A 13498-nucleotide genomic window follows, 5' to 3' on the forward strand; every position below is an offset into this window, starting at 1 on the left:
TCATATATTTTGCTTTTCGTTTTTTTGTACTACCGTATCACTGCATAGTGAGTTCACTCACATCCCCTGTAAAGAGCTCTGATATCCTTGGGTTTAGCCAGCACTATATAAAACCGTTTAAATAAATAAATAAATATATTCGATGTCTCCCCCACTTCAAAGGCCCAACTGGGTATAAGTACTGGACCTCTGACACAATCAACACTTCTGGACTGCTACTTTGCTGGACTCCTACTCTGCTGACCTGCAACCTGCTGCCCTCCTTGCCTAGGTGAGAAGAATTGGACGTGCACTACCTGAACCCAGAATTACTCCAATGGCTTGTCTGTTGGCCTCCTTTTCTGAGTCTCAGAGAAATCAAACAAATCGACTAACCCTGCTATAGCACCTGGACTCTGCCATCTGTGAGTCCTGCCCTGCCAAATGGTGCCAATCCAGTCCTGGGCCTTTAGAAGTGGGCAGAAATTATAGCTTCAGCGACGTCTACCCATTGATTCTGTTGCACTGCCCGGAACTGGCACATCTCAATTGGCACAGACACATAGCCGCTTCCGCAAGCATCGAAAACATTGCATCGCTGACTGTGTGGCGCATCATCTCCACCTCTGGACGCAACCTTGACTTGTGTGGCTCGACAGCGAAGCATCGCCTACATCTTGGGGTTCAATGACTACGTATCTCTAACTTGCCATGATCAGAACTGACGCATCGCCTACATCTGGAGGGGTAGACAACGCATCACCTCCTCTGCTCCTTGATCTCGTCCTCAACGCAACCGCAAACAAAGCTACTGTTTCAGTGGGCCAGGGCAGATTCCTGTATCTGACCTGTGCTCCATCACAGTCGGACTGAACGTTTAGATTTGACCGAGTCTAGCGTGACCAGATAGTCCTGGTTCACATGTTATGCTTTTAAACACTATATTTCAAGATGTTCTTTATAAATTCATAACTCTGGTTATACTTATTGAACTTTTGTCGTTTAGGTCTTGTTTTGTACAAACTAGGAGTGGTATCTTTTTGTGTGGTGTTTTCATTGTTTTACTGTTTGAAGTGTTACACAAACACTTTACACATTGTCTCTTAAGCTTAGCCTGACTGATCTGTACCAAGCTCTAGAGGGTGGGCACAGGATAATTTAGGGTGTGTTAGCTGACTTACACTGACAAGGACTGTGGTTCCTGCTTGGTCAGGGTGCATACCTCTGCCAACCAGAAACCCAATTTCTAACAATATTAAATTAATAAACAGCTGCTATTCTGCTCATACCCAAATTTGGCAGACAGTGCCACCATTTGACAGACTGTCAGAAACACTGGTGCTAAGAATTAAGTGCCGGTGCCGAGCACTAGAAACCACTGGCTCAAATTAAGCATGGATGATAACTAAGATGGATACCGTGTGGATACTTGTGTGTATGTACTGTAACGTATACAAGCGTATGCATCATGCTACATGAGCAAGCATATGCCTGGGCATGCGGTGCCCATTTTGTCTTTTGTATTATTGTTTTTTTAACTTATTGTTCCTGCATATACAACAGAAATACTGGAATATTAAACAAATAAACACATGCTGGGCGAATTCTAAACAAGCAATATCAAAGACATTAGGTTGGCACATGCTTTCTAAATGAGGGACCTATTGGCTCTGCCAAAATTGTTTTCCTTTTTCCATACTCCTCATCATACCAGCTTCCTGTATTCTGCGGGCTCATCTTTTTCTTGCCGTTGAAAACTGCTGTTTCTTTAGATGGCCAGTTTCAGAAAGGTTTCATAAGGACCTTAGTTTGGCCATAAAGCAGTTTCCTCTTCTTGATTAGTTAAGAGTTTTGGTCATTGGATAAGACTAAGTTAAAGAAACTACTTTTTCATGAAGGATTCCTATGCTGATCTCATCCTGGCTTTCATTTCCTTCTTGTCCACTCTACCCCAATCTTATTCTTGTCTAGTTTACAATGAAGACTTCATATTAATGGTAATATTTTTCTGGAATCTCTACTCTGATTGTACATATATTGTTAAAAAAGGATTGCAGTCATTCCCTACTCTCACTATGACTTCCGTATACAAAAGTCTGAACAATCTGATGGTGAGATGATAAAGTAGTTTATGACTGAGGATGGCAGACCAACAAACAACAACGAAATGGAAGGAATACTTGAAATATATCCAGCCACTGGCAATCGCTCAGGGATGCATTCCAATCTACGGCTTTTCATCCTCTACGTTAGTGTAGACAAAGACCTGCCATATGCAAATCGGGTTTTCTTCTAATCCAAGCGGAACAATTCTTCCATCACATTGCTGTTTGCCGCAAGGATGGCCCACCAGCACTGAAGGTTGTGGTAGCTAATTGGATGATGGGCACTATATCGAATACAAATACCAGGCCTTTCGCCGAGTACAGCACTCAATCCTTATGTTGTTTGTGTCCTCAACTTCAACTGTATGGTTAGTTACAGGGACCTCCAGTGACTCCATTATTTTCCATGCAAGGTTTGCCACCACATGTCATTGCACCACCTCATCATTAAAATCCTCACTATAACTGGGTATAGCTTACCTGGTTGCCTTCATCTGTCATGGTTTCCATGGCCAGCAATTGATCTTCTGAGGGACCTATCTTAGATTCAGAGGTATATATCTGAAATATTCATAGATCTGTGTGTGTTGTAACTTAACTTCTAGCATGGAACTTTGATTATTTTATTTATTTATTTGTGTATTTTGTGTATTTTGTAAAGCGCACAGCTGCCCCAACGGGGCGTCCCGGCGCTGAGAACTCTGGAAACAGAGGGCATAGGATCAGAAAGCCAGTTTAAGAGGAGAAAAGATTAGTCTTTCTAATTGTCATATTACTACAGCTATCCCCTGAATCACTTATCTATAGCACTCCAAATCCCCTTTCTTACTGAGGAGGTCAGAGAGAGAAACATAAATGCACAGGAAGTCTTCACATCTTATTTCCACTCAGAAATGTATACACTGACCCCTACACCACTCACTTATTCATACCCCATCCATATTTATTAGTGTATAATTAATTCCTCAATTCATCCACACATGCTCATTCAACAATCCTCCATCCAGTATAACACTCCCATCTGCACATACATCAACAGGCCCTGCAGAAACACTGGCATAACATCACAGCTCTGTTGAATAATTTGGAGAGAAAAATGAAGAACCTGTAGCTACTGAAGCTATGAAAATATAATTGAATAAACGTTAAATATTAACTTGCCAATCGATTGTATGCAACTAAATAAAAAAATGAATAAATAAATGTCAGCCTGAACATAAACAAATTAATAAAAAAATACCTGCTTGAGTGTTCGCTCCATGTCAATTCCTTGAGCCCATGGAGCGGCAGGATTTGCGAGACAGTCCCCAGCATTGCCTCTTCTTGAAATGTCAATTTTCTGCTTTCGAAGAATGCGGAAAGCTTCAGCCATCACAAGTACCCCATCATAGGTCAATGCAGATGTATACTACAAACAGGAATTAGCACCTTTCAGTTTTTATTTTCCATCAACTCATTATAACAAATCACTGAAAATAAACTGGTGAATTATTCAGATACATCATCCACTTTCACTGTCAAATGATACTCATGCCTAATGTTTTGAAAAATACACACATTTAAAAGACTACATTGTCCCATCTAACAGATAATATTATTTGCTGATTGTCGAAGCAGAAGTGTGTTGTCATGAGAAGTAGGGAAACACACACATAGCTCAGTAATCCAACAGTTTGTTATAGGTATCCATCATACGCTAGTACCTTAATTATTTACCATTTCCATCAGCCCGTGCAATTTGTGTAACAAGAATCTGAAATGTTTTACTATCAAGGTTTCTGGCAGCATTCACATTTTTCTGTGAATGATTAATTATTGAAAGCACCATTACCTAAAAAGGGCAGGCCACGACATCCCAGATGGTATTTCTTACCTTAGGAAATTTGGCAGTTATGAGGTGTGCTATTTTCCTAGTACAAGACCTCCATATATCCCCGGCATAACGGTTTACTAGCTGATTACTTTGCAGCATGGCTGAGATCAGGAAAATCGCTTTGTTTTGTGACCAGGGTGGCCATCTTGCTCTTAGATTAGAACGCTCTTGTCCTTCTGTCTAGTGCTAACAGCAAATTACAACAGCCAAACTCTGGATCGTCTTCTGTCCCCAATATTAGATCCACATACACATATATTTATTAGACACTAGCTTACCCGTCGCGCGTTGCTGCGATCTCAGAAGAAAGGAAATTCAAGGAAACTCGTTATGATAACATTAAATTTACATTGTGTCATTGTTATTGAAACGTATTCATTTTATTTTTTAAAACATTTCTAAGTGTGGCTTGAGCAGTGCGTCCTCGATTGGCTTCCAATCTTGATTCTGGTTGCTCTCCTGTTTCATTTGTGCGGGCTTGAGCAGTGCGTAATTGATCATTTTCCAATCTTGATTCTCGTTGCTCTGCTGTTTCATTTGAGCGGGCTTGAGCAGTGCGTAATCGATCTGTTTCCAATCTTGATTTTCGTTGCTTGTTCGCTTGAGAAGAACGGGCTTGAGCAGTGCGTACTCGATCGGCTTCAAATCTTGATTCTCGTTGCTCGTTCGTTTGAGAATTACGGGCTTGAGCAGTTTGTATTCGAACAGTTTCTAATCTTGCTTCCAACTGCTCGTCTGTTTCTGAAGCTCGTAATGCCTATTTCTTTCATGCATCTGATGTATATTGACCAATCGATTTCCGTTTGTGGGTCATAACTGTCGACGATGCTCGGAAATTCGCTGTCTATTTCAGTATTCGAAAGATTATGAGGGCCCTGGGGGGACGATTTTTTTAAAAGAAATTTGACAGAAACATCACATGAGTGTACTCAACAACTTCCCAAAATTTCATGGTGATCGGATGAATGGTGTAGTAATGCATAAAGGACAAACAGACAGACAGACATACTTTCGTTTTTATATATATAGATATATTCTTTATACATGTATTCGATATATATCTCTAAAAAACTTTACGTGTTTCTCCGAATTATTTGTAAAATGCAGTAGCAGCTCCTCCATTTGAGCAGAGGAGTGTTACCCCCACAAGCCCCAGAACTAAAAATAATTTTTTTTATAAAGTTTATTTATTCCCATTTTATTTGTCAACAACCCGTCCCGAACTAGGGGGCCTATTAGGATGGCGGACGGACCTGCGTCTGTCCGCCACCCCAGAGGAGGAGGGACTGCGGTGGTCCCTCCGTTCTAATTAGGATGTGACCGCCACCCTGGCCGTCACATCCTGTATTTTTAACATTGCGGTGGGTGCTGCTTGAAGCAGCACACGCCGCAATGTTAAAAAATGCATGTTTACCTCGTGCACGCAAAGGCAGGGGGGTTACATAGGTACCCCCCATGTGCACCCCCACCCCTCCTTCACCCCTGGGGGCCTGCAACGGGCCCCCGAAGAAAACACCGTATGCCTTTCCACGGCGGAAATGCCGCCATGGAAAGGCATCGGAGCGCCGCCATCCTAATATGGCTGCCGGTGTCTGATAGACACCGCCAGCCATGTTAGAGCTTTTCCGCCGCGGTCGGAATGTGACCGCTGCGGAAAAGTGGTGGACGGAAAAAAGATGCTCCAGCCATCCTACTCTGGCCTGGGGTCTTTTCTCAGACAGCAGCGGATAATCCACATCCTCCGGGCTGGCGGTGGCTTCCGCCGGCCCGGAGGATGCGGATTATCCGCTATCATAATCGGCTCCTAAGTGTCAGGACAGGGCGGGGCCATTGCAGCCGAGTGGCAACAGCAGGAAGCTAAAGTTTAAAATGTGCATGTCTTTTTGGCCGGGTGGTTTGCAACGACCAGCCAGACATGCATGTTTTAAACTTCTCTAACCTAGCTGTCATAGGCAGCTGGGTTAGAGAAAGCGCAGGCCTCCAGTGCTCTTGAGTGCCCTCAGTGAGGCTGCCCCCTCCCATTCTGGCGTCCAGAGCTAAGAGAAGACACCCGAGTGAGGAGGACGTTGTGCTGCAAACCAGGAAGGTTAAGTCTATTTTATTTATAATGTACCATTTGTTTTTTGTGCCCCCTTACTACCCTCGGTATATGCCAACCGCCACTGGTAAAATGTGCTGTATTGATACAAGTAGAAAGCATTCAAATGGAACTGTGCCCGAGTTCATTCAAATGGTAACAACTAAAATTGGATCTTTTAACGCTTATGTTCTACTTTTTAAATTTGATGGCACTGTTTGCTCTCTTTTCCATTGCTCCACAGGCGGCATGAAAGGAGCGAATCATATTTGTGAGAACATGCACTTTGCTTTTCTGTGCCCGATTTGCGTGCCCTCTTTGTGAGGGATTACAATCTTTTGTATTAAGCCAACTTCTCAAAGCAGAAAAAGTGACATGATATATTGGCCCTGACAACGACCATATCTACATTACTGCTCCAAACTTCATGACACCCAGGAACTTATTTATATTTCTCACTGCATGAGAGATTGTACCAACGTTTTTTTGGTCAGCCTCATGCTCGTGAGCAGATAGCCCTATTCTTGTGTTTCTCTCACCACAGTAGCATTTCTTTTATTTATTTATTTTAGGATTAAATAATTTTTTATTAGCAGAATACGTCACATAATAATAAAATGCATCATTACCTACAACCCTGCGGGCCGGCTACATAGAAGTCATGAAAGCAGATAAGAGCCCCTGAAATACAGGCTACCTTCATATATGAAATACACAGCATGCCACCTACAACCCTTGATGGGCTGGCTGAGTTCAATAAGTCGAAGCATTGAATAGTCCAGGATCTAAGGACCGTAAAGCATAAAGATGACCCTTACACTTTGCATTATGACCTATAATTCAACATATGTCACATCTCGATTGGTATTCTCTGTGCAGGAGCAATCTGATATCATCCCTCTTTAATGTGCAAGGTGTGCCCAAGATCGAATATGTACCACATTGTGACAAGAAAGGCCATATTATGCAGCAATGTTTAAAATGTGTTCCAACATAGCCTCTTCCCCCCATCCCCGCCCTCCCTCGAACTGGTGTGCCCAATGCCAATTCCCGCTTTAAAATAGTGGTCAGAGGGAGTTTGATAATTAGATTCAGGGTCCATTGTTCGACTCTGCCAGTGTTGTGAGTCGAAGGAGGCAGAGGTACTTTGGGCATGTGATCTCGTTGAATTCTTTGGACAAAAGGGACACTATCGGTCGCCAAACCTCCCCAAATCCCGATGTGGTGCTTATGAGGAAGGCCTGTATCCGTTCCATCCCCAGGATGTGCCATAGTTTATGCAACCACCCAGTGTGTCCCCCAATGTGATAAGATATTCTGCAGTGCTGCCCCCAGTACTAGGCCTATCTGCTTCCCTTCGCGGGCCTTCGGAGGGAACGTTAATGGGTTGAGCAGCCCTAGCACTACATAGACCGGGGAATCTCGGAATCGGTGTTTCAAACTGCTGGTCTATTTCATCCAGAATTCTGGGCCAGTAGGCAGTCAATTCTTTACATTCCCATAGCGTGCCCTCCTCCGCACACCCCCACCAGCAAGTAGAGCTGCGGTCTGGGTTCCCTTTATTAAGTTGCACCGGCATCAGATACCAGTACGTGGCAATGTTAAAGGCTGGTGGTGTTTCGCGCTGTGTACTTGGCCCTGTAGTAGATCTCCCTCCACTCTTTCCCTGTGAGGTCTCTTCCCAATTCTTTCTCCCAACATTTCTGACTGGTGGTGGGCTGTGTATGGGCTGGCGGACGTAGCATATCATAATTCAGAAATCATTTTCTTATTGTTGCGCTTCGTCACCAATCACTTTTCATATGGTGTCAGTTTCCTGTTAACTTTCGTATGTACCTCTGAGTGGAGAAGCCAGTGTCTTATCTGGAGATAATGGAAACTTTCTGTCTCCAGGAGGGATATAATCTTGTCTTAACTGAGAAAACGGAATGATCCCCTCTACATCAAACAGGGGCCCTGCCGCTTTGTATTCCGTTGTATGCCACCAGAGAACCCCCTCTTGCCAAGCCCTGGCGTGAACTCCTTGTTGTCAAATAAGGGTGTCAATGGGGAAGGAAAAGTTGTCAGTCCCTTTCTACGGGCTACTCCGTCCCACACCTGCAGTATTGTGTTTGTTATAGGAGAGCCCTCATGGTTCTGTGGTCGGTCCGCTGTTTTCAGAAAGGGCACTTTCCATAAGGAGAGCTTTGCAAGTTCCTTATCCTGAAACAGCCATCTCTTTTCAGATTATGGTCTACTCCATTCCACCAAATACCTTATTTGAGCCGCCCTGAAGTACTCTAACAGATTCAGGATTCCCAGGCCTCCCTCTGCCAGTCGCAAATGCCCCAGCTCCCTCTGCAGGTGTTGGCATGCCCCGGCCCAGATAAAATGGAGTATAGCCTTTTGCAGTGTTTGAAGACTCCCCTTTGGAGGCCAAACTTGTAGCATTTGAAACAAATATAGTGCCTTGGGGAGAATAGATTTTTTAAGTGCAGCCACGCAACCCAGCAGAGACAGTTGATGTGCTTCCAATTCTGGAGCTCCCTCGTGACCTGTTGGACTATTTTGGACTAATTTAGTGTGACCGTCCATTGTATAGACGCAGCCAACTCAATTCTCAAATATGGGATAGACTCCATGATCTTAATTCCTGCGGGAGTGATCCCTCCTGTCCCTAAAGATGCCCGTCCCTGATCTAGTCAGGGAATCATTGACTTCCCCATGTTCACTTGGAATCCAGAGACCTGCACGCATGATTCTAGTTCCTGCAGAAATGCCGGTACCAAGCAGCCTAAAAACTCTAGGGATGCTATGATATCATCCGCGTACAGGCTTATTGCATTTCTCTCCCCGCCAAAGGGAACTTGTGTAATATTCGGGTTTTCCTTGAGCTTCTGGGCCAGCGGATTGATGTATAAGGCAAAAAAGAGGGGCAACAGCGGGCATCATTGTCTTGTTGATAGCAAAAGGCCTAGACAACAACCCATTTACCCTAATAGTCGTGGTGGGTGAGCTATAGCAGCTCGTCACCAAAGCCCTGAACAGATCTCCCAGGCCAAAGTGGACCACAGCCCGAGATAATAAATCCCAGTTGACCCAGTCAAACACCTTCTCAACATCCACTAACAATAGTAGGGCGTCCATATTTGTGCGGTGAGCCTTATCAACCAAGTGGAGAATTCTTTTGGTATTGTCACTGCTCTGCCTACTCTGCATGAATCCCGACTGATCAGGCTCCACGATACCCGGCATCAGGGGGCCCAACCTTGCCGCTAAAATGCTGGTAAGCAGCTTTAGATCCACATTAGGAAGGAACACCAGATGACAGGAACCACAGAGGGTTTTATCCTTCCCAGGTTTAGGGAAGACTACGATAGATGCCATCAGCATATCCGGGGGAATCAACGCTGGCCCTGCAAACAAATTAAAAAGTCGCTTCAGGAGTGGAGCTAAGACATGACATAAGGATGTGTAGAAACCTGCCGAGAATTTGTCTGGTCCTGCGATTTCATAAGCTTGAGGCATGATATCGCCCCTATAACTTCTTCTATTTGGATCGGGCATCTAACAATTCTGCCTGATCTCTATCAAGCACCGTCGTATTTGCTCCCTGCCATCATTTGCGATCCTGAGTGGGCCTCTCTCCTGTATAAGTCTGCTATCTCCTCGTCCACAACGACCACCACCCCCTCATCCTTCTTGATAGATTGGACTTTAGTCTGCTGTATACGGGCCTTAAGCTTATTCGCCAAGATGCGCCCCCACTTGTCCCCCCAACATAGTGGGAGTGCTTGAGATGAAGCGCTGCGTATTCAGCTCTATCGATGTCAAGCTCCGCCAACTGAGCCCATGCCGCCTTCTGTTGTCGCAAGACTTTCGGTGCCTTGGTCCTACTGTGCACCTGCTCTAGTTCTAGCACTTGTGCAGTGAGGTGGTCCCTTTTATACTTGCGCTCCTTGTTCTGTGCAGCAGAAATAACTATCAGTTCCCCTTGCACTATTGCTTTTAGGGCCCCCCCATAAAGTGGGCAAGGAGATGTCTGGTGTATCAATTATCTCTACATAGACTTTAATGCATTTGTGTATCTGACTTGTCACTGGTTCCCTGTGGAGCATGCTTTCCTTGAGTCTCCAGCCTCCCGGCTGTCTAAGGGTCAGGGGCAATTGAAGGGAGACTGTCACTGCTTCAGGGTCAGAGAGTGCAGTCAGCATCATGTCCATCGCCCCCATCAGTGCCTTTAGTTCTGTTGTGCCTATCAAGTGATACGTACCATGTGCATGTGAGTAGAAGGAAAATTGGGAAGTCTGTGGATGTGCCACTCGCCACATGTCTATCAGTCCTCTGGAATGAAGCAATTCCTTCCTTTCACTAGACATTTCCCCGGTCTGAGTGAGTCGGTGGCCTGACAGGTCTGTAGTTGCATCCATAACTATATTAAGATCCCCTCCAACTATTGTTCACCTCTCTTCTTTGCTCAGGACCTCAGAGAGAGCCGCCTTCAGAACTTTCTCTTGCCCCGAATTGTGTGCATATAGTGACCCCACCGCAGATGTGTGCCCCCCTAGGTGTATCATGTAGGCCAAAAGCCTTTAACTTCAACGACCTCCCTGCAAAATTCTCAGCGGCCATGATCACCACTCCTGCTTTTTTAAACGAGGTGGAGGAGAAAAAATTGTTGGGGAAACTTTCTTGATCTCGGCCAGTACCAGTCCTTGGAGAGAAGGGTGGTCTCCTGGAGGAGACATACATCGGCCTTCAGACTCTCCAAATATGACAGTATGGCTTTCTTCTCAGTAGGATTGTTAAGGCCCTTCACACTCAGGGTAACTATTTTCACTGTGGAAAATGAAATGATGCAGGATCGTGAGGTATATTCTGCATTCGTTGGCCCTTGTAGCCTCGGTCCCTTTTTGTGCCCTCTTCCTCTTCTTTGCTTGCCCCCCTGGATCAATCTTCTTTCCTGTTACCCCGACTCCCAGCACACCAGTTCCTCCCCTCCCCCGCCCCAACCCCAAACTAACAACTCGAACACCCAAAAATGTCCAGAGCCCGTCAAGTGTGCGTGCGTGCCCTTGGAAAAGAAAGATATTAGAAGCATTTCGTGGTCCAAGACTCCCCGTCTCCCTGCTCCCAGCAACCGCCCCCACCTCCGCTTATGTCTGCCTCTTAAAGCTATCCCCTCAGGGTTCAAGAGCTATCATGGGAGGCTGTGTCTCTAAAACCGCTTGCCTCTCCTGTGCCATGTTTGTGGGGTCGGGACACTTCCCACGCGAGGTCTACTTTCAGTACCTGGAAGTCGCCTCGTAAGGTGTTAAACAGTGTCTCTGGGAAGGAAGAATTGTGTTGAAGGAGGCAGCCAGCCCTCTCCTCCGCTGGTCTGCGGGATTTTGGTCAGCATATCCTTTAACGTCTGATCGTTCTTCCCTCGCAGCGAGGACATGCCGGCTGTGTGTTTGCGAGCCCTGTCTCAGCAGCTCCCTGTATCTGCTCTAATCCATTTGTGAGAAGCTAGAGGCCTTGTATCTTGCCTTTCTCAAAAACAGAGCTCTGTCCTTAGCCACTTCAACCCAGCACCACTTCACTCCTGCTCTGGTGCCTTCCTAGCTTCTATGCCGTGCCCCCCAATGGCAGCCCGGGGATTATTTGGTAGTAGGCCCGCATGGCCAGACACTGAAGCCCTGATGTTCCATTGTCTTGGGCCAGTCCTCCAATCGAGCCTCAGTCGTGGCCCCATTAAATTCTGGCAGGAGGAGTGTGCCTGACTGAACTGTTGGCCCACAGAGCTCTCTGGCCCTAAATCTGAAAACACCTGCAGCCTCCTGTACCTCGTGCCCCTTCCTGAACCGTGAATGACCATCTCCAGGAGGTCTCAGAGCGGTCACTGTCCACTCTTGCTCTAAGGGCGTAGGGCTCTCTGTACGGTCATCTCAAGGTATTCGTGATTGACTGGGCCTGCAGGGAGCAACATCTCGCGTCTGGTGCTCAAGGCTGTTCCATGCCCCCACTTCCCTGGGGTTTGATGTGTGCCGCTCAGGGAGGGTCCAGCCGCCTCTATTCTCTCCGCTGGCCCTTGGGTCTGGTTGCTCTGGGAGGCTCTTCTCTCGCCTTCCCCCCGAGCAGCGCACCTCCGTCCTGGGCACTACTGGTTTGCCACTATCCACCTCCTCCCTGCTGTGCAGACTTCCTTGGGGCATTCCAGTGGTAGGCCCAGTGAGAATGGGCCACTTCTTTGTCCCCTGCCGCTAGCGCCTCGCTCTGCCATTCTGCGCTTCTTCCTGCACCAGCCCCTTCCTCTCGCTGATGCTGCCAGGTGCCGCTTTGCAGTGTATCTCTATGCTGGTGGGCCCAGCTGTCATGCCGCTCCTCACCCCAATCCACCGTAGGACCTGTTGCGTCCGACCGTCTCCCTTTGTCAGGCCTCCTGCTCTCTGTCGTCCCCCGGACCGGAGCAACGTTGCAGCTGCCGCGCTCACCTGTGGGCCTCCATCTCCCTCCTTGGCTTGTAATGGAGTGGGCAGCTGCAGCTCAGGCTCTGCAATATCCAGTCAGGACCCCCTCTGAAGCTCAGTGTTGACGGGTGCTCTTTGTCGTGACCTCCTTCCACCGTCAGTCTGAACCGGATCGCTGGGCTCTCGATATTCCCCTTTCCACTATGCGAGGCCCCTGCCAGCAGAAGTCTCTGGCCGAAGCGCTGCTAGGTGAGTGCAGCGCGGGTCAATGTTCCGCTGCTGCTGTGAAACACCCAGGCTCCTCTCAACAGACCCCAGCCCCTCACGGCTCTTACAGGCCCCTCCATGCATACAGGCAGTCTCTGTTGGGCCCCAACAGCAAGAAGCCCGCCCCATAAGCCCTGGCCCAGACCCCTGGATTGAACTTGGGCCCTCTCCTTGCACAGATCTCTCGCTGACTCTGGTCATCCTCCAGAGACCGCCGGACCTGAGCGGCTGGGCTCCGGTGCGACTCTCAGAGGATCTGGTGCAGCGAACAGCCCCCACCGGCTCTCCTGATTTAGGGCACCATTTTCTCTCTCTGGCCTCCCTTCGCGGCGGTCTCGCCCTCTCTCAGAACTAGCTCTCAGCACCAGATTACCGCAAATCAGCTATGCCAGTATGTCAGGGCATATATCCCTTCCAGTGCTGCTGCGAGATGCAGGGATAATACTCCTATCTAGGTTGGATTGGGCGCGCAGGAGCAGGGAGAGGAAGGAAGCCGCTGGCCATCTTGGCCACTCCTCCATTTTTTTTAAATTCGCTTTTATTTGTTGAGTTGCATCCTTCCTCTGCTGATGTCAGGAAACAATTTTTTCCTTCAAAGCAATGTTCTCTCATGGTATTTTTTCTTTTATTTTTTTTATTTGTGAATTAGAACCTCATGGGAGCCCATTATCCTACTCCTTTGCTCTGTAGGCTGATGGATGCTGCCCCAAGTAGCATTGAACTGGCTTTTCAGGCAGTCTGCCACAATGGCGCTGCAGAATGGGCA

At 47.0% G+C, this 13498-nt stretch overlaps 1 protein-coding gene across 7 annotated transcripts in view; it reads right to left on the bottom strand.

The window, feature by feature from the left end:
* GRIA4 (glutamate ionotropic receptor AMPA type subunit 4) overlaps positions 1-13498 on the bottom strand; it is a 969207-nt gene that overhangs the window by 159302 nt on the left and 796407 nt on the right. For all 7 annotated transcript variants that reach the window (XR_015299356.1, XM_086935255.1, XM_086935257.1 and 4 more), the window contains exon 7: positions 3325-3492. Coding sequence is in view for 6 of the 7 variants with exons in the window: in XM_086935255.1 (XP_086791381.1) it covers positions 3325-3492 (168 nt within the window). In the remaining variant the exon portion in view is untranslated. The remainder of the gene's footprint in view (positions 1-3324; positions 3493-13498) is intronic.

Source organism: Lissotriton vulgaris, chromosome 8 (genome assembly GCF_964263255.1).
Source record: "Lissotriton vulgaris chromosome 8, aLisVul1.2, whole genome shotgun sequence".
Lineage (NCBI taxonomy): Eukaryota > Metazoa > Chordata > Amphibia > Caudata > Salamandridae > Lissotriton > Lissotriton vulgaris.